At 32.8% G+C, this 22,117-nt stretch overlaps 3 protein-coding genes across 3 annotated transcripts in view; 1 reads left to right on the top strand and 2 right to left on the bottom strand.

The window, feature by feature from the left end:
• The window catches only part of LOC124544550 (unconventional myosin-XV), an 88,299-nt gene extending 72,761 nt beyond the window's left edge, over nucleotides 1-15,538 (bottom strand). Inside the window, exon 1 of the mRNA XM_047123142.1 lies at nucleotides 15,335-15,538. The gene's annotated coding sequence lies outside the window, so the exon portion shown is untranslated. The remainder of the gene's footprint in view (nucleotides 1-15,334) is intronic.
• Nucleotides 15,539-17,615: 2,077 nt separating this feature from the next.
• On the top strand, nucleotides 17,616-18,966 carry LOC124529774 (protein BUD31 homolog). The gene is made up of 3 exons (XM_047103683.1): nucleotides 17,616-17,768; nucleotides 17,844-17,955; nucleotides 18,367-18,966. The coding sequence occupies exons 2-3, from the start codon at nucleotides 17,862-17,864 to the stop codon at nucleotides 18,705-18,707; spliced, it is 435 nt and encodes a 144-aa protein (XP_046959639.1). The 5' UTR covers nucleotides 17,616-17,768; nucleotides 17,844-17,861; the 3' UTR covers nucleotides 18,708-18,966.
• A 205-nt stretch (nucleotides 18,967-19,171) lies between these two features.
• Nucleotides 19,172-20,971, bottom strand: LOC124529897 (innexin inx2-like). Its single transcript, XM_047103834.1, has 4 exons — nucleotides 20,432-20,971; nucleotides 20,172-20,360; nucleotides 19,881-20,020; nucleotides 19,172-19,766 (listed from the first exon to the last, which is right to left on the bottom strand). Exons 1-4 carry the CDS (start codon nucleotides 20,679-20,681, stop codon nucleotides 19,236-19,238), a joined length of 1,110 nt encoding a protein of 369 aa, XP_046959790.1. The 5' UTR covers nucleotides 20,682-20,971; the 3' UTR covers nucleotides 19,172-19,235.
• Between the last annotated feature and the right edge of the window lie 1,146 nt (nucleotides 20,972-22,117).

Below are 22,117 nucleotides of genomic sequence, written 5' to 3'. Positions count from 1 at the left end.
TTTCTGTCAAGTCCTTATCAGAAGCATTCGAACAGACAAACACTGAGCTCTGTCGTCTGAAAATGCCATTGTGTTTACAAACAGTCCATAATATCACCATATTAATCAACAAAATAATGGTCGTTTGGCTCTGGTTCGGCCATCGGTAATTTAATTTATAATCGCATTTAGAATTTGAAGATATTTTTTCATTCAGCTAAAATGATAAATGACAATATTAGTATCTTTTATGTTTTAAATATTTCTGTTTTTTTTTCACCAAAATCTGATGTTTTATAAAACACGATTTTATAAATAACCAGTTATTAGTAGGTTATTAGGTTTTGATGTATTACTTTGATTGTTTATAGACAGGCCGTCGAAGAACGAGTAAAGATCAATAAATCTTAGAGTTCCATGAGATTCGCTGATAGTTTGCTGTATTATGCACAACAAACATTTCATGATTAATATACCTATCTATACTATACACTAATATTATAGATGAAAAAGTAACTGTCTGTTAGGTAACCTCACCATTAAACCTCCTAACTGAAACACACTTCTAACTTTTATTTTTAAGGTTATTTTGAGGAATAAAAAAATAAAAATATATCGAAAAATTGTTTTCCTACTCGTATTTATAAATTTGGATATAATTATTATTTAAATATTAACAAATATCCAGTGTTTAATAACTCAAAAAAATGGTCAAAAATTTGTTCACCTAAATAAATAAGCGAAGATTAATAAATTGTTAAGGGTATAACAATAGACAATATTACTTAGTACGATGTTTCGAAGAAGCGTTTCTTTCCGGAAAGAATTGTGTAAACAAAAACGTACGGATATACTTCGTCTTACCTCGCATTGTTCGCGTCGAAAGTTCCCTTAAGACGAGTTGACATACGTGTGCGATGTTGCCAGATGAGTTATTTGTAGGAAACTTTGTGTTGGCACTAAAGTTTTACATAAACTAATGCTCTTAAGTTTTATTTAATACGTTGAAAACCACAACGTTTGAAACATTAAATACTTTTTAATTTAAGTTTCAAATTTCACAATTTCACGAATGTAATATTATTTGTACATTATACATGGTTGTTCTTAAATAACGTAATTATATGTACATGGCATGGAATATCCGTAGTAATAATATAAATGCCAGAAAATGAACCCGCCCTGCAATCTTTATACGAAGGCAAAGCAAAGGGCGGATACTAGTTTTTCTATATTAAAATTTATTCTTGAAAAGCCTAAAGCAAGTTCTTAACTTACGATGAATATTGCCACTAGTACCTATGTTTCATTAGGCAATTAATGTATTCTTGGAAAACATAAAGTAAGTTCTAAGCTGACAATGAATTTTGCCACAAGTAGGTAGGTTTAATTAGGCAATTTAATAGTTACATAAAATATTTATCTACTTTACGTAAATGAAGTACAAAGTAAGTAAGAAGTAACGTAAAATGAAGAACAAAGCTTGAATATAGTATGAAAACATTTAAAATGTAAAGTGAATAATGATATAACGAGGTATAATTTCTAAGTGTTCCGCGAACAAGCTGCCGACATATCAGCCGCGTGCGGGCGAGGCGAAAGAAAGTTGTCCGCCGCGCCCTCCATCACACAGCTCTCGTGTCACAACAAATAACGACCTACCTGCCAGCCTGCCTGCCTGCCTTACTCGAAGTACGTAATTTTGCGCACTGTGATTTTAACCGCAACTTGTTGTTTAACATAATAATTATCTATGAATGTATCTTTTAAACCGACGGCGTAAGTGTAAACGAATTTAATTTGTTATATTATGATATCTATGTATACAGATATCTGACTATTAATCGAGATTATTGGAAATATTTAATACTTGGAGGATGTTGGTTATGATGGTAAGATGAAGTTAGAAAATGACAGCTGTATGATATACTATTTTTATTACTATTTACAAAAAAACAATACTTACACCCCCATTCTAAAGTCAATTTTAGATTATCCATTTATTTGATGTTAGGCCTTCGTGTCGCTAGACTGGGTAGCAGGTAATCATTACATATTCTTATACTATATTTCCGCAATATTATTGTAGTGTTCCGGTGTGAGAGATCAGTATTACTTCAGACACAAGGAACATAACATCTTAGTTCCACAGGTTTAGCGATATAAATGGTTAATAAATTACATACATATATAAAATTGTTATTAAGTTACATGACTGTATTTTACTAAGTTTCTTGACGGTTCTTCTCGGTAGATCCTACTTTCCTAGCGGGTGATAGCTTTATTTGAAATAGTTGTTAAATGATTCAAAAGTGCTTATAAAACCTACTTGAATAAAGTACATACACTTTGATTTTTGTTATTGTTTAACGTTTCTTAGTATGCCATTTTATCACCAGACCGTTTGCGAGTCCTTTTCTTGTAAATAAAAAATAATAATATTGAACTCCACTTCTCTAATAAGGTTGAACGAAATTGATGCTGCTGAGCTGCGGTAAGCGCACTGTTATATAAACATATTGTTACATACACAGTTACGTTGCAAAAATTAATGCAGTATGATAATGAATTAATTAGTTTCTAAATATGTTCTACTAGAACAATGCTACTCCTCATCTGTATTTATTTATATAAATATATTTATACTATTGATAGGAAGTCGGGCAAATGGTCACCTGATGGTAAGTGGTCTCCTCCGCCCTTAGTTATTCCTATCATAATACGCTTGCATTGATCGTCTCAATGTTTTTATTGGGTACATAATGCTCAACTGATTTTTCATGTCACTGGTCTATTCCTATAGATCGTCGTCTGATTCTCGTAAGTCTATTTCTGAATGTATGAGCTAAAAAACAAAAAACAATTTTTTCATTTTTCTAGCATATCTTGCTTTCGAACTAACAAATGTATCTGATTTGTTTTTTAGTATAGGCAATTCTGCTTGAAAATTTGCAATGCTTTGCCAGTGGATTGTTTTCGCACTTGAAGCGCTGAAATGCTCGATAAATTTAGGTAATTTCTAATTTAAAACAATAAGAATAATCTTATGAAAAACAAGCGAAAGAAGCAAGTGTTTCTTTGGGATTGAGTTGTACGATGTGAGGCTGCGTAATGAACACTTTGTCGTTACTGGTTATTGTAGTGGCTCGGAACAAACTAAATTTAAATTAGAAAATAGCAAATATTCTCGCACTTTCTAGCAGGTCGTTACTGCGTAACAGTTTTTCTATTATATTATAACGACTTCATTACGTACTATTCAGTAAAAGTATGGTGTGTGAACATTGTTATCGGGTTATGTAACTGTGACGGTCGTTAAGGAACCTCTTAAAGGTTGGAAGAAATTTAATGAAGCTATAAATGCGCCCATGATTATAATTAAACTGGCACTGATACTGTTGCCGATGGCAAAGTGGTTGTAACAGGTGGAGATCGGAGTGGAAGATCGCGGGTTCAAACGAGACTGATGAAATTCTACTCTTGTTTTACTGATGTGCCGTTTCTTGCCGTTTCTTCTTGCTAAAAGCTGCTTTCCGAAACGGTGTTAGTATTGACCTTAAGTGACTACCCATAATAATGTTTGTCATAGCGACAATTTTTCGCACATTGAACATTTTCAATTTCGTTTAAAGTAAAAGCAAAATGTGTGATTTAATAGTTAAACATTATTACTATGAAGTAAGAGTACAGTACAAAATATATTTTATTTTGTTTTAAAATATTTTGCGTAACTACGGCTTACGTTTGTAAAGTATTACCCATCCATTAGACTTAATGTTTCCTTTATATGTTTAATGGTGTTTGTTTGAAGTAACACACATACACGCACACATACATGAAGAGAATAAGTTTTTTATTTATTCAGTTTTTACACTTGAAAGTAGTAATTAGTAAGCGTTTGCATCCGTTTCACTTTCTCGGTAAATTAATTAGAAATATTAATATTTGCTTATCTTACTGCATTCAGTATGAAAAAATGACAGTTATTAATTTTCTAATAAATAATTATTTATAAACTGTATCACAGAATATTTATCACCTTATCAATTTCTACACAAAAACAGGTAAACGTAGACGACAAAATAGACCACAGATTACATTTTTTTTTTAGAAATTTATACTCTTTAATTCAATGATACTTGCAACATTTTCTCCGAACTCCGAAATAGCCTAAATATTAAAACGTTATATTTCTCGTTCACTAAATTTCTGTTAGATGCGTGCGCGATGTAATCAAGAGCTCGAGAGCTGCGCACGCGCAAATATTATCGATAGGAACTCTCGGCACGCGATGTTTTCTGAACCGATATTAGACCTAGAATATACGACGATTTCGCCATTAAAACACTTCTAAATTATATATGAAAATACTAGCAGTGCCCGCGGCTTTGTACGCGGGGAAGTTTAGTATATTTATAGATTAAATGAAAATATTAAATTAATATTAAAATATAAAGTTTCTTGTTTTAAAATTAAAGAATAATGGACTTCCATACAAACTTCCAAAATCCTTTCCTTAGCCTGCTACTCAATAAAACGATCCTACTCACCAAATTTCATTTACTTTACGCTCGGCGTGATGAATCAGGACCCGTTATTTTATAAGCATAGATAGAGCGGGTATCACAGAGTCAATTCATCACTTTTGTAACTAATTAAAGTAAAAAAATTTTTATGTAATCTATAGGCGGAAGCCCCAATGGCCATCATTATACTCACCATAGACATTGATGCAGTAAAAAGTTTTAATCACTCCTTGCACCGGTACTACGATATAATAACCTTAGGAATTATAATTATCCCAATAATTATGTTGGCTTACTAAATTATTTCTAACAGTATATATATTTTACTTGGTGGTAGGGCTTTGTGCAAGCCCGCCTGGGTAGGTACCACCCACTCATCAGATATTCTACGGCTAAACAACAGTACGCAGTATTGTTGTGTTCCGTTTTGAAGGGTGAGTGAGCCAGTGTAACTACAGGCACAAGAGACATAGCATCTTAGTTCCCAAGGTTAGTGGCGCATTGACAATGTAAGGAATAGTTAATATTTATTACAGCGTCATTGTCTACGAGTGATGGTGCCCACTTACCATCTGGCGGCCCATGTGCTCGTCCGCCAACCTATTCCGCGAATAAAATATATACTGCAGCTTGTACAATTTTTGTCATAGCCTCTATTTACTATTTTTTGTTTCTATATAAAGGTATAATATTCAAGCTATATTAAAACAACAGTATTCGTGTAGCTTCGGCTTAGTGTTGTTCTAGAGCGTTTCTATGAAGCACAGATGCATCTCACTTCTCATTGAAGTGACACTTTCTTTAGATTTTCTGACACTGTATACAATTAGTTACAACTTGTATTAAAAAAAAAACTATATACTAATCAATTTGTTTAAGCAGATAAGGCAAATATATTTTGAGTTCTTATTTTAAATTATTTATTTTTTACTATGAATTTAGTTGTTAATATAATCGATTAGGATTTACCATTTAAACTGACCTCGAATGTTGTATAACAAAAATAACTACATATATATATATCATTTAACAGTACAGTTCAAAAACAAACAGCCGCTTAAATTGAGAAGGATTATTGAAACGCGATTTTAAATTATTTAAAGCCAATTTTAATGTATATTACATTTTGTTGACATTGGGGTTTATTAACATCACAGATTAAATATATTTAAACGTATATATGCCGCCGTTATGAAGATGAAATAATGTAAATTTTATACAATTTTATTAAAATTATAGTACTGGTTTAATATAAGATTAATAAATTACCCTTAAGCGTGTTATTCGAAATAAAACCCGTTCTGTGTCAAGTTTCACATTTCTTTAAACAGCAATTTCAATTCAAAAATATAAGCCCTTTTTTCGAAAGTGGACCTCGGTCCACTTGACAGTAATACTTTTATCAGTCTTAATTTTATGACAATATGTTTTTTTTTTATGTTTTAAGAAAGGTTATGTTAAAGGTTGTAAGACATGACACAAAATCAAAACTAAAAGTCCGCTTAAATATATGTACTACATAAAGTAAGGTGGTGAATTTGTCGTTATAGTAACCTTCTTAGAGGAACACTTAGTCCCCGGACACTTAGTTTATTTACTGGTAATGTTTTTAATAACTTCAAATCTATACTTTTATTATAAATGCGAATGTCTGTTTGTCTGTCTGTCGGATATACTTTCGCTAAACAGCAGCATCGATATTGTTAAAAATCGGTATGAAGCTAGTTCGAACTCTTAGGACGGACATGAAGGTTTTTTTCACTCTTTCTAAATATGTTGTATGTACAGTTTGTAAATATGTCTGCTATGTATATGTATTTCGTTGAAATATTTTATAAAAAGGTAATCAATTATCACGTTCCTAAACTGTTCGATCATTTGAATCAAGAGAGTGAAGGCAATAACCCAGTAGAGAAGAGAGGCGTGTATCGCGTCATTTTACAAATCCAGACAAGAAGTGGATCAGTAACAATTCACACGCAACGCAACATTGTTACTGATGGAAAAACCTACTGCTTGATATTCAACGGATAGATCTTTTTTATTGTTAAATAATAATAGTAAATATGTCAGCATTGATGCACTATGTGTATACATATTAGAATAATTATTAATTTCATAAAAATCTATTTTGAATTCAAGATTCGGTCCTAAATATTTCTTAAAGAATATTACATTCATTGAAGATCTCGTGATACAATACTATGTATATGTTGATCGCGTATACGACATAACTTAGATGTAGCATCGGCAACATTCGCAAAACCGATCACATCCGAATTAAGTACGCTATCCCAAATTATCAATATTTATTTCTCATATGAATATGATCTTTACACAAGCGCAATAACGTGTAATATCATATGGCCTATGATAATATATTCGTCATTTTGACACGTCAATTTGCTCTCTCGGGTTGCATTGACGTGAGAATCTATAGCGACGAATAGCGACGAATACCGTCGAATGGCGCTGTACGGAGCTATTTCTATTGGTTGTGTAAATAGGCAGTAAACGGATTTACGAATTTTGCCGATGATACTCTAAGTCTACTACATCTAAGACTTTGTTTAATGAAGACTCGATTTCAGACACAAGTTTCTTCCGGTTTTCTCCGACGCTTTCCCGAGAAATATTAGCCCAGCCGGTGTATGAGGTGTCTACAGTACTGTCGTCCGCATAGCAGTGAATGTTACATATTTGCAAGAAATCATTGATATGGAAAAAATTCAGAGTGGGTGATAGAAGCAGCTTTGTGCAACACCAGCATTAACGAATTTAGAATTTGTCATCCTCATCAGCCTTTTGCTGTCTACTGTTCAATAAAGGCTTCCCCCAACCTCCACCGCCGATCCTGCGAATGTCGTCGGACCAGCTGGTCGAAGATCGTCCTACATTACGCTTACCGAGTCGCGGTACACTCAGCCTCACTGCCACTTCAGCTTGCTGATCCTCCTTGCTAGGTCTGTTACTTTAGTTCTCTCACGGATAACCTCATTTTTGATTTTATCTACGAGAAAGACACCTAACATAACTCGCTCCATCGCGAGCTGTGCGACCTTTAATTTGTGGACTAGCCTCACCGTTAGTGTCCACGTCTCAGCACCGTTCGTCATCACCGTTAGGACGCAATGCTCAAAAATTTTCGTTTTCAAGCGTTGTGGAATCGCCGAAGTAAAGACCCGACGGAGCCTGCCGAACGCTGCCCAGCCCAACCGAATCCTCTAATCAATCTCCCTCTCAAAGTTATGTCAGCCTAGTTGGATAGTCTGGCCAAAGTAATTTTGCACAACCTCGAGGGGGATGCCGTCGACAGATATCGGTCCCAGCACGACATGTTTATTGAACATGATCTTGGTTTTGTCCAAGTTCATGCCTAGACTGACCCCCCGGGAGGACCCATTTAGGTCGTCCAACATTCCGCGAAGCTCTTCCAGCGTCTCTGCAGAGATGACTATATCGTCTGCGAAACGAAGATGTGAGATGCGCTCTCCATTGAAGTTGACGCATCGTGCAGTCCAATTCAGAGTCTTGCAGACGTCTTCCATCGCGTTGGTGAACAGTTTTGGTCATATTACATCTCCCTGTCTCACCCCGCGTCGGAGCTGAATAAGTCTTGTTCTCTAGTCCTGAACTTGCACGGTCACCGTCGCAGCGTTGTAGAGACATCTCAACACGTCGATATATCGCCAGTCGATATGACATCGCTGCAGAGATTCCCGAACAGCCCAGGTTTCGATGGAATCGAAGGCTTTCTCGTAGTCCACAAATGCCATACACAGCGGCTGATTATACTCTTCGGTCTTCTAATGCACCATATATAACGACTTTAATGTTCCTATCTGCCAAAAAGCTGGTGATCTAATTGCATAATTTCCCGGCAAGCCCGTAGGATGGGAGCTTTGGAAGAAACGCTTAGTGCCATACGCTATCGAAGGCCCTCGCTAGGTATAATGGCCGCCAATGCCTCTCCCTTGCTCTCAACTGCTTCTGCCCATCTATGATTAAGGTAATCTAGAAGATCACCAGCTGAATGACCCCGATGGAAACGAATCAAGGAGGTGATGCCTTTTGGCCTATAATGGGACGGGTCTGGGCGGTTGCTCTTTTTAGGGATAGGATGCACCAAAGTAGTCTTCCAGGAATTGGGCTGCTTTCGTAGTCGGCGACTATTCGGTAAAGAGCGCCGACTATTCGTTTTTTTTTTTAATTATATAGTATGTAAATTCTCAATAAAATATACATACATATATAGATTGTATCAGAAATTTTAAAATCTGTCGTACACATTTCAATATGTAATGGCACTCTGTAAAAGGTTTATCATTAAAAAAAAACAAAAAGGTTTGACATTATGACATCAAAAATTAGTATCTTAATAAAATGTGAATAACGGTATGATTATTATTGCCTTTGCGTAAAATGATTCATTTTGTTTAGATTTATTGTCGTATCTAGAGCAAACGGCTTAATTTTCTGAAGAAATCTATAAATACTCAAGTTTTGTTTGTTTAATTAGCGCAAAATATTTTTTTGATAACACGATAGCGTTTAGTGAAAAAATTTCGGGGGGGGGGGTTTGAACCCCCAAAACCCCCGCCTGCCTACGGCCATGATCTAAGTTGTATCGTACTATACTTATGGTGCATTTCTAATAATTTTTTCCAACAATATTAAGTCACAAATACGAATGTATGTAAAAGAGATTACGAAAGCAGTCTGACCACCTTGACCGCTCTTGCGGTCACCTGTTTCGTCCCACTGCCTGCCCAGCGGTCACCCACCGTGACGTGTGAATCAGTTCTTCAAGCTGTATATTTAATTCATTACTTCTATCGGTATCAATAAACTATACAATGTAGGAAGCTTTCGAGCTGCATAAAATTTTTGCCAAATTGCTTAAATCCTTTTTGCTCGATAAACTTTTTTATTTCACCAATTTTTTTTTTACGTGATTAATCTATAATGAAAAATGAAGTTTTATAGTTTTAGTTATACGATCACAGCATACAACTGCTATGATTATCACATCGAAATCGGTACACTTTTGTAGTTGTTCTGTACGAGTTAGATTGGGAATGGTCACATCCTTAAAAAATACGGGCTTTGTTATGAAATTTTGCATAAGTAATTTCAAAAGTGGTTTGAATTTTGGAATGATGAACTTTACTACTGACCTATTTTAGTAACTAAACTATCAATATGGAGATAAAATAGTTGAATCTGTAATGGCATGTATTGTAATTATGTGTCACATAGCACGGTCTGGCATCGGCAGTCATTACAATGTGGCCCACGCCCAGCGCCAGCGCATCTGGGCCGTCTCAATGGCGCGAGAAAGCCGGCTTTCGTTTGACATTTCGTCTGCATGTGACGACTGTAGGTGCGGCATACATGTTAAAGGGAAAAGCTGTTTATTGTCCCAAATTTCATTGCTTGTATTCACAGGCCTTTAAAAACTAATAACGTTTCTCCTAACACGTATATTTACATGGCCAGAGAGATTATAATCTCTTATTGTATATCTACATGTAAGTAAGATGAAATGAATTTTAACACAGGTCTATGTCAATTATCTAACAACAAAAGATAACCAAAATTTTAACTGTATATATAAGGTCGCAGCACCTTCTGGTAGAAGTTTTGTGTGTAATTGGGAGACGTTTCACCCCCTTCAGCCTACTGACGGGACAAGCGTGGACTTTATGTTATTTCATATGTAAACGAAATCAAAAGCAACAGCGTAAATATTTTCAGATCACCATAAAATCGTAGAGACTATTACCATAGATTTGAAGTACGAAGATAAATAAAAATATTGATAGGTTAAAACATTATTATAGCGTCTGCAAAATATAATTAAGTTTATTACAATTTATGTATAAATGCTAAATTTGTGTAACCGTGTAAGTCTGTCAATTATATGCAAGAATGCGAAGGAAGTCTGGCAGTTCCTGGGCCTAGGTTACAATTTAGGAACAGCGGTAATGCATTAGTATTCATGTTACTCGTACAAGAAAGTGTCTGCTGGCAGACTACCAATCGAAAATACAACGAATATAAACAAGAGTACTGTTAGCAAAATAGTTACATTATTTATATACACACTTACATATAATTGAGCGATATTTATGTATTGTATTTTGAATATTCTTAACCAAAGTTTATTATTAGAAGTTGTAAATAATATTGTTTCAGAATAGTTTTTTTCTGTTTAGTAGTTTTTTCTGCTAGCTGTACACAATAACGGTCACTTCCGACGTGTGAAGACCTACTTTTATTTGCTGTATTAGGACCAATACGTGTAGGAAAGTGGGAATCTATTTTTATGCATTTATTTGTATTTTCTTTGTCATTCTTTTAACGTGTAGTATTTAAAAAAGTATAAAGAATTTATGAATACAGACTAAACAGAAGGTAACGGGTTCAAGTGTTAGTGATATTTGTATTTTTGGATCGCATTTCTTTGTGAGAAATATAATGCCAACATATTAATTATTATCGATAAATAAATAAAAAAATGCTTGGCAACTGTATTATAATTATATGTTGTGTGCGTACTCATGTATGAGTTATTTAATTGTTAGTAACCGTCAATAACTGCTTAAAGGTCAGGTACTTTAGAAGCGTGTTCGCTGGCAAGCATAAAAGAATATATTACCTAGCAACACTTATAATTAACCGTAAAATAGCTGTCCAGGAATATCAACTACATACATATATTGAAAGGTTTTTGTGATAGCAAATTAAGGTTGAAAATATTTTACAAGATTATCACATGGTTACAGTAAGATAGAGTAATTTTTTATTGTATTTAAATATTTAATTTTTAGCGATTACTAAAAAATAAACACTCATTAATGTTTTAACACCTTCCTTTATTATTTTAACAAGAACTTAATAACATATACATTTAGGAATATTTAATGATATGATTAAATGATTGTGTAAATATGAACGCACACATTATTTTACACAATAATTTATTCAATAATCCGCATACATTAAAAGCGATTCACGTATTGATTGCAACAAAGCATAATAATGACATCACTGAGGAGTTAGCGCACCATCGACGTGATGCAGAACCATTTATTATTTAATCTGTGGTGATGCAAGCTAAATAGTAATGACTTCGCTCAATCCATATCTAAAGCAGATCTGATTGGCCGTGACCTTTATAGAATTTTATTAATACAACGTTTATTTTTATTAATTTTAACAGCAATAAAACTTGTTGGAATCGAATTGGATATTGTCCTTGATTTAGGGCTGGTTCACATTGATCTGTTTTCATGGACTGAATTCTTACAAATATTTCTTTCTCTTTATTGACAAACTATTAAATATGTAAATTAGAACTATGTGCTTACAATAACGTAACCCTTTAGACCGGGACATTGCCATACAGAGTATTGATGGTAGAAAGGACGGTAAGTGCATCGCCTAGTTGAAGTCTGTAACTTAGTTATGTACAGTAAATGGTGGACATATCTACTCGTCCTGAGCTAGTGTGTTTTATTGATTATGTATGTTTGAATCTAGGATACTTATCACATTATGTTCTGTGCAAGAGTAAGATAGAAAAATATTTATCATGTTAGTTTTATTTTAACATTAATATTTTTATTTTACTTAGTAGAATTTTATGTAAGCCTTTCTGGTGCTGTCCAGTCCTCAGACATTCTACCTTTGGTATTCTTCTGTTGGGTATATGGTATATGTAGTATTTTTGTTGGGTTTGGTGGGCGAGAGAGCCAGTATAACTAGAGGCACAAGGGACATGATATCTTTTTCAATTCTAAAGTTGGTGGCGCATTGATGTTTTAATGTTTCTTACGGCGCTGTCGTCCACAAGCACTAATCATCACATGGCTTCATCCAATCTTTTATCATCACCCTTATAATCATTCTTGTATACCTACATCTTTCCAAAGATTATATATAAACGTATATTTTGCAATTGATGTAACTTGATAACAAAGTTTGATATGCAGTCTTAAAGGCTATAAGGGCTATTATATTAATATTAAAATCAAGAATTTCCAATCAGAATGTTAAGTGTTATCAAAGAGCAATTTATAACAAATGCGTGCAGGAGTCGTGTCGACGTTAGTGGTGTAGGAGAAATCCGTTAGAGCACTTTTCCATTATCGGCCCGATCGCGACTTTCTACCAAATTCATCACGTTACAGACGTTGTTCTAATGTATTTACCTAAAGAATTTATTTCTTCCGCTTTAATATCCATATATTTTTATATGGTGCAAACTATGAGGCTCACACCTGATGGAAAGTGATTACCAATAACTGTGGACATCTACAACGCCGGGGAGCTTGCAGTTGCATTGCCGACCTTTAAAGAAGGAATACGCTCTTTTCTTGAAGGACATTCGCAAAACTTCTCCATATTAAAGCTTCCCATCGACTGTACGCTTAGATTTTTAAAAATCCGCAACAGATTTTAATTCGGTATATACGAATAAATAGTGATGCATGTGGGGATGCTTTATATGGATAATACATGCATATAGTACATAAAACTGAGGATTTAAACGTTAATAACCCAATACCAAGTTTTTCTTAAAACTTGTAAAAGGACTAGTTCTGTTCTAAATGACAAATGGTGTTAATTATAACCAAAATCCTTAATTCACGGTACAGCAGTAATAGAAACACATCACGTGAAATAAAGGTATGAAGCTTGAGCTTAAGACCCAGCTTGTGTTGTTGGATACATATGTGGAAAATTTTACCCAAGATGGACAGGTTTCCTTACGACGTGTTTTTACACCGCTGACACGAGATTAATTACAAACATAAACTACCCATGATCACATAGTGTCGTTTACCTGGATAAAATACTTAAACCTTGTCAGCAACATGACGTCGAAATCTAAAATAATCAGTGGTATTCATTATGGTATATAAAAAAAGGTTTTTTAATTTAGACGGAATTATTCTCGGAACTTTTGAAGTAATCTTAAAGTGGATGTTGTACTATAAAGCTATATATATTTATTGAGCCTTGTTTGTGGTATTAATATGTAAATCTGAGCTTTGTTATTCTTTTCGCACTCAAAACAGCCAGTTTCTAATACAAACCTGCAAAGTGGTCTTATACAAAAACAAAGGCCGTTTAGAATAAAAAAACTCATTTTTGCACGATTTAATTTTTAGTTTAGATTTGCAAACAAAAACTCATTAATATCAAGCGAGGCTCATTCATTGGTTAGCATTAATAGCCAACCGTGACCTTTGTATTGACTGTCAGGAAAGGTCACAATGGAAGATGATTCATCATCTGCGGATTAAGTTTCTTTGGTGTCTTATAATCCATTTACTTTAGGAATGTATAAGCGTTGTTTAGCGGTATTCTGTTAGACATTGATTTCTCACTGTCTGTCATCATTGATTTTACATAAGAAAGAATAAGACAGCATTATTTCACTGATCACCCCCTATAACTTTTTTATTTGTAAATAGGGATATCAATGTTTTTTCCTTAATATTCTTGCGTAAATTTATCAAAGACGATGCTTTAATTAATAAATCATATATCTATTTTCAACAATGTAAGTATCTAGCTTATTTCTTTTTTATTTATTTACTGGCGTTTTTTAAAGTAGCCAGATTTCTTTAAAAGGAAAAAACACGCCATGCTCTTTTATATGTTCATTTAGGTAACGATTAACAGAAAGGTATGTGGTTTATTAGGTTAATTACATTTACGATCGGTAAGATTGTTTTGGAAGTAACGAAACCAAAAAAAATATGAATGCATAGATTTATTCAAGTTGGTACTTCAGCAACTCCAGTGATTTATTGTAGTAAATCAGATAATCGTATGTAAGCTCTTCAATATAACTTTTATTAAAGTAACTTTAGTATAAGATCTGTTACTAGAAAGCCAGCTTTATGTTGTATTTATTCTTTAAAAACAGTATATAAGCATAATTATTATACATACATATATGTCGCAAAATTTTCTTTGGTAATATTTGGCGTGAACAACAAAATAACTCAATATATTACTATAGTGTACTTTACACAACTTTATGAAAGTTTAAAATTTGATTAGTGGTAAAAGCAAAATGAATATACCATTAGTAGTTTCTGAGACATACAGAAAGACACGGAGATAATTTTAACTTTATTTACTCAGCTTAAACGTTTTTTTTGTCGTGTGTGTTTGTGTTATGTGTTTTGAATATATAAAAATAATAAGCAGACCTTGAGGAAAGAGAGCGGTCTGTTTTGAGAGTTGAATAAAATCACTATCGCCGTTGAATATACAAATAGTAATTATTTAATACCTCATAAGATTTCTCAGAGTGACCTCTATTAAGCATATTATTTCGCGCTCGTTGAATGATAACAATTATTACGGGGCGAGCTAGTCACAAAACTTGATTTCGATTTGTCAATACAGTGGGTACTCAATAATTAAATTCATATACCATATTATGTGGGTCAATGAACACAGCTAGTTTCTATCGATTATAGTGTCATTCATATGAACGAACTCCGTGTATGGCTTTCATTTATTTTTTTTAATAAACAGTCCTAACGTCGTAATATCCTTTTTGAAATAGACCGCAAGGAAAATGAATAATACTATTTTAAAAAAAATACGCGCAAAAATTACACTGAAGTTATGTGCGGTAAAGTACCTGAGATATGAAGGTGCAACAAACTGTTTCAAATGCGTAACCACATACGCCTTATTCAGTTGAAACTAGAATTAGTGGTAGTCTTAGACTAGTCATAAGACAAGGACTCCAGGAGTAAAAAGCACAACGTCACCGACACGTACGCTAAGTTACTTACAGGTAAATAAACCCGAACTTCCTTCGACCTCCGTCAGCTAAACTTCATAACACAAAGTTTGAACACTATGGTCACAATGCAACACTTATCAACAAACACTGTTGTAACTGCAAATTTCACACATATTTTCGTAATTGTAAGCGTACTGCGTAGCGGCTACAGCGCTGTCGCGAGCGAATGTAAGACTGGTTGTGTTGAGGTTGCGCGAACGCACCGCATTCCAACACTGGTAAAGTTACTGTACTTCTCTCTTTCTGTTACCTGTGTTATCCGCTCGCTAGAAAAGGACGTGAAATACACGTTGAATGCCGTATAGGTAGGTAGACCCGTTATTCATACACACTACACAGGTAAAATGTTATGACGGTCATTGAAAACTATACTTTAATATTCGCCAATCGATTGAGTCAAAATTATGGAATGTCTTGATTGTTAGGTGAATGTTTGATTTATTGACAAATAATGTTAAAGATATGTTGCGTTAATCGCAAACCATTTCGTTTTTGTAGACACACGAGAATAAAATAAAATAGAAACTTGAAATGAAACTTTTTACTTACGCTTTTTATAATTAAATTCGTTACAGAAGCTAAACGTTTGGTATAAATAATTAAACCATGTAAAAAATGTTTTGTTGTTGAGTTTGAGTATAAACTAAAAAGTTAAGTGATATTGAGTGAGCCATAAGTGTCTACGATGGTAAAGTGGAAAATAGGTATAATTTTCGGAACAATCAGTGCAACAGTGCTTTAATGAAATTTATCAGATAGCTTTACCGATTTCCGAACCTACTATTGGTAAAGATACATAACAATTATTCTATTTCTTTTTGCAAGAAATAAGTTACATATAATAGATATATTTAATTGATTATTTACAAAGTTATCATCTAAACCTAATGGCCTATTGCACGTATATCCAGATCACAAAGAGCTCTAATTTCAAATCTACACATGTACAGTTGTACTTAATATATATAAATATAATCCGCGTTGGCATGTCTCCACTCCACCTTACGGTCCTGGAAGTAGTCCTGGAGTCAAAGCGCTAAGATGGCTAGCACATTCAGGAAATATAAACAGCACTAGTCGCCCTTCCTATGCTATGCCAGACAGTTTAGGAACCCTTGTTAGAAGAGGAGTTATTTTTGTAACAAAGAGAAGATTTGCCGATTTTCTAAGTGCGCGATAGAATTGATGTCTTATTCACCTAAAGTAAATTTCATTGTATTGAAAAATTCCACACTGAAACAATCAGAACATATTATAAAAAAAGTAATATGAGGTTTTACAAAAACGTCATCTAAGCTAAATCATTTTGTAATGGTATTTGCGTACGTTCGGGTTTCGTGGTAATAATACAAACTGCAACGAAGTATATATGTTGTTTGGGATAATTATGTTGACTTAACCTCCTGACCAAATTCAAGTTGTGTACGCAAATGCATACACACATGCTATTCATTCGCTCTTGTAAACCGATCGACAGCAAATCAGAGAAAGTATTAAGGTGCAGGGCAGGGAAGAGACACTTGTGGACTATAATAATTTCTTGCGCATTGATCGGTTAGACATACTCATCAATGTATAGCCTATTCCAGTGGAAGTAGGAAAAAAAAACAAACCCTTAGATTGTGGAAGCACAAAACGTCACGAAAAATTAGTACTTTGAGCGTCGACGAAACTATTGTAATAGTGAGAAATAACTTGTTAAGTGTAATAGCTTTGTAGTATAATTAAAGACAAACTAGTAATACACCCTTCATAGTGCTAAATAAAGCTGGGTTATTAGCAAATCGCATGAAATACGCAAATTAAGGTTGTGTTTTTCTTTTGATTTACTTCGATTGATTACTTTCGCTATAAATATGTTTCTAAAATATTTGGTCCATATAGAAAAGTGTTAACGATCATTTTTCTGGAAAAAAGACCTTTAGTCCTTTAAAATGTTAAATAAAAAGTAATACTTAACAAAGTCAATATATTCAGTTAAGTATTTTTTAAACATAAAAATTATATTTTTCTTATGAAAATCTATTCTATCGTTAATTCTGAATCTTTTATTTATGATAAGTCTGATAAAAAATTACTATAAAGCAGACTAAACAATAACATATTTGTTTTTTGTGATATTAATTCAGAACATTTTATCTTTATTTTATTGAATGTTAAAAAGTGATACAATTTCTCTAGAATGGAACTATAGAGGAATTATTTATCTGTTATTTTTATTTTAGCTGTCATCAATTTCTCATCCTTGACTCTTGTAACGTCAATGTCATTTTGCATAAAGCTAAACCAAACTCAAAAAGTTGTTAGTAATTTAGTTTCGTGTCTACCTAGTTTTCAAGTTATAAATTATACTATTTTCAGATTTAATATTCTAAATATAATAACATCCAATTACATTCGTACTTACTTATAACTAGTTTATGGTATGTATTGTTTATTTTTTGCATAAAATACATACAAATGATAAACGGACATTTTATTGTATTCTTTCTTTTTAGTGATTACTTTTTGAAGCAATGCCTAAAGTACGTCGAAGCCGAAAACCCCCGCCCGATGGCTGGGAGTTGATTGAACCAACGCTAGAAGAATTGGAACAAAAAATGCGCGAAGGTATTTTAACCTATAACTTTTATATTTTTCTCAGAATCGATTCCATATAAATACTAAAATGGCATTTTTATAAATAATATTAAAGCAAATATTAATTAAAAAAATCATGAATGAGAACAACATACATCAGTTAGTATTATTTTCTAAGTTTTCTTTGTAAGTTCATCTCGGGAGTGTTTTCTCTCTGAACTGTAGTAAAATTTTGACATTGAATAAGAAAGTAAATTGATTGTGAGTTAGATATATATTATATATATGTGTATTGCATTTATATATCTATATTATAGCACAAAATGAATATTGTTATCTTTTTTCGTATGAATTATTACCCAATAGTACTTGTTCAACATTAACTTCTATTAAAGCTATGTATAGGTAAGTTATTGTAATAAGGAATTTGTTTACTTTCAGCTGAAACAGAGCCACACGAAGGAAAAAGAAAACAGGAGTCTCTATGGCCAATATTCAAAATACATCATCAGAAATCTCGCTATATTTATGACCTATTTTATAGAAGAAAAGCTATCAGTAGAGAATTATATCAATATTGCTTGAATGAGAAAATAGCTGATGCAAACCTCATTGCTAAGTGGAAAAAGACTGGTTACGAAAATTTGTGTTGTCTGAGGTGTATTCAGACACGAGATACAAATTTTGCTACAAATTGTATATGCAGAGTCCCTAAAAGCAAGTTGGAGGAGGGCAGAATAGTTGAATGTGTACATTGCGGTTGCAGGGGTTGTTCGGGATAGAGAGCAGAATTTTACAAAAGAAATCTTGTAATACAATATCTTTATTCAAACACCTAAATTTAAACAGTGTTTGTCTTAAACTGATCCAGAACAACTGGAACATGTGTAATGTGCCTAAAGATTTTTACAAATTGAGTGTTTGGACACTAAATTAGTGTCATTTTATCTCAATTTAAATTGATTCATTTTGTATTATCAGTGTAACATAATTTGTATTAACTACAAATTTTAACAAAATACAATAAAAGAGATATGAATATTTAAATTCTTTATTTTTAGAAAAATAAACTTAAAATGAGTTTTTAGCTTAATCTTAAAGTAACCAAATTTGTACCCTGAAGCCAATTTATTTATTATTAATTATTCTTTAGTCTAGTAAATAATTATCTACACAAGTAGAACATTTTTAATTTTAAAGATTACAAAATAAATTTCAAAATAAAGATAACAAAATACTTCTCTAATCGTAACTTTTGATATTTTTATTAGAACCTATAAAAATATATTTATGAAAAACAAAAACTATAATTATACTGTAACAGGTTTGTTTCCTACTTCCTTAGAAAGTTCTAAAATTAAGTCTTTATATATTATAGGATTCATATTCTTGCCCAGCAAGTAGAGAATAAACCAATCACCGAATCCAAAGTTTTTTACAATCTTTGCAACAACACGCCTTTTAACATATCTGAGTTGGCCCATGATCATAGAAGTACGAAGAGCTGGTAGTGTAAAAACTAAAATGCGGAATAGAACTGCAGCTGCAGACAATAATGTGAGAAATATGAGCCAGAACCATAGAATAACAAAAATTTTTTCATTAACAATATTCAATGGTAACACACAAAGCCGATCTTTCAGTTGCAAAGTCCCTGATGGTCCGTAACTTCTAAACCAACACTTTGTGAGCTTTGGGAAAAATTGATCCATAGGGTTAACAGAGGAGAAATCCTTAAAATTGGACGGGACTTTAGGAATGTGAGTAAATGCTGCAACTGCTGCACCATAGTTTCTGAACGCTCCTCCCAAGAACAAATCCAGTAGAAATATTTGGCCAACCTATTAAATTCAATATTCAATTTCATTACTATTGACATAAAGTAACTTCTATTATCAGTAATAATCAGTATTATGATTTTATATTTATTAATTTAATATAAAATGAAAACTCACCACATTGAGAAGATTAAGTATCTCACAGAATGCATAACGCAAGGCGTACATATTGTGCGTGTATAAATTGGTGTAACTTAGATATGCAATTAGTTCTCCACGTCTATACTCTGTCCAGTCTTTGGTAACAATTGGACTAGCTGTAATATTACAAAGTTATTGTTGAAATGAAATGTGTCTCATAAAAATTATAAATTTACATCCACATTTGGTATTACTGTCATATAATCAAACTATGTTTAAGAATGAAAAATACCAAGGATTACTAGACATTAGATATATTATACAAACCTAAATCAGATGCTAATGCCTTCAGTCTACCACCTTCCCACATCTTCCAGAGATAACGTGGAGCGTAAAACATAGCAGCTTGGCCTAACAGCACAAAACAGACCCACTGGTAATACGTATGCTTTATTGGCTCATCAATGATGTTACTAGGGCCGACGCCTAAATATGCCATATTCTTTCCTTCCACACCTTAAAATTTGATACATATAGCTTAACTGTAAAAACATGACACACCATGATAATAGCATTCTCAAACTCACCAACAAGTTTACTTTTCAGAGTATACGTCCCGTATATCCAGCAGTAACTATTGATAGCGTCTTTATCAATGTCTTTGTTGTCTCCCATGCAGTGAATAGGTTCACCGAAAAATTGCTTCGAAGTGACCAGTAATGTGAACACTAATAGTACTATTACAGTCAACTTGTAATGCATTCGAAATATATTATTATCCGTACAAACATTTTCAAATTTTAGAAAAGAGCGAAATGGCATAAATAGATCTATCATCTTGGAAGTTGGAGTCCAGCAAACGAATAAGTACTCAATCGATCAAAAATATTTAATTAATAAAGTTTATTAACTACCCGCTAATATGAAGCACAGCACACGATTTCGAAAACAATGAATAAAACTGTAGGAATTTCCAATTAAAATTTACGAAAAACAACTACGAATGGGAATTGGAGCGGGAAAAGCCATATTAATCTGCTATTTAAGGAAAATAATCAAAACTCAAACCATAGTGAAACTATATACATATTAAGTCCCGTGATGAATATTCATGTTGTTAATTTTTTAACCGGAAATAAATTTCATACGCAAAGGAATAATATATTAAATACCATTATTCTTAATATAATTTTTAGCTTTTAAAAATAATATTATTTGGCCGCAGATCTACTTTATTATTATTTATCCATTTAATAATATTTATTCTGGATAGATTAGCTCAGACAAGGTATCCTCTGATCTTTTCTTTACATGCAGGTATAATATAATTATTGGCTCCGAACATTAAAACCTTTTTCTATTGGTCTGAGCAGTTGATTTAACAAATAAAATCAACGTTTATTTATTTTTATGTTTCCTCATATGAATAGGAACGAAATACATTTTCTAAAAATTAAAAAAGGTGCATTTGCTCCTTAAAAATAAAATAGCAAATGCATGTATGAGGAAAATTTATTTATTTTTCTTATAAATCAAACATTTCAGGTTTCTAAATAGTTTGTGATCAAATTATAAATGAAAATGTGTTTTTAATCAATAAAACAGACATAATATTACTTACAGGAAAGAGATTAGAAATATTAAAAAAACAAAGTCAACAAAAACGCAATCCATAAATCAATCAATAAATAAAAATGATGAGTGCAAAAATATTTCACTTCTTGTACTGTACGTTTATAAAAAAAAAAACAAATATTTTAAATTTCATATCACAATTTGATTAATAAAAAACGTTTAGCCAATGTTTACATATAAAGCCCACTTCCTTTTTAGGCATCCGAAGGTTTAACATACTAGTTCACATACAAGTTTTTTTAAATACTAGCTATGTCTATTTAAAAGAAATTTCTCATACCTACTTATACTAATTTTCCACTCCCATTGAGCGTAGTGTTCGGAGTGGGGATATAGTATGACAACAAATAGTTCTAGAGGTCAGTATTGAATCGCATGGCTTGCGGTTCAAAATTTTTTTCTCAATTATCTGATCATTTTGTTGCTTAGATGTAAGGGACTGAACATATACATTATATTAAGCTATCTACTCAATCAGACACTCGCACACACACACACACACACGTAAACAAGCTACACAGATCAAAAATCTGAAAACAGATATAGCGTGTCATGGAAATATTTCAAAATGGTGGCGAATATGTCTCAAACTGGAAAAATTAATTGTTATTACTCTTACGGAAAACAAACCTTTACGT

The sequence above is a fragment of the Vanessa cardui genome, chromosome 5 (genome assembly GCF_905220365.1).
Source record: "Vanessa cardui chromosome 5, ilVanCard2.1, whole genome shotgun sequence".
Lineage (NCBI taxonomy): Eukaryota > Metazoa > Arthropoda > Insecta > Lepidoptera > Nymphalidae > Vanessa > Vanessa cardui.
This window is presented reverse-complemented; position numbering and strand designations above follow the sequence as displayed.

Coding starts and splice junctions, on each gene's coding strand:
- LOC124529774 (XM_047103683.1), top strand. CDS start 17,862: ATGCCTAAAGTACGTCGAAGCCGAAAACCCCCGCCCGATGGCTGGGAG. Junction 17,956..18,366: donor GGAACAAAAAATGCGCGAAG/GTATTTTAACCT, acceptor GTTTACTTTCAG/CTGAAACAGAGCCACACGAA.
- LOC124529897 (XM_047103834.1), bottom strand. CDS start 20,681: ATGATAGATCTATTTATGCCATTTCGCTCTTTTCTAAAATTTGAAAAT. Junction 20,361..20,431: donor TCTGAAAAGTAAACTTGTTG/GTGAGTTTGAGA, acceptor TCAAATTTTAAG/GTGTGGAAGGAAAGAATATG. Junction 20,021..20,171: donor GGCATTAGCATCTGATTTAG/GTTTGTATAATA, acceptor GTAATATTACAG/CTAGTCCAATTGTTACCAAA.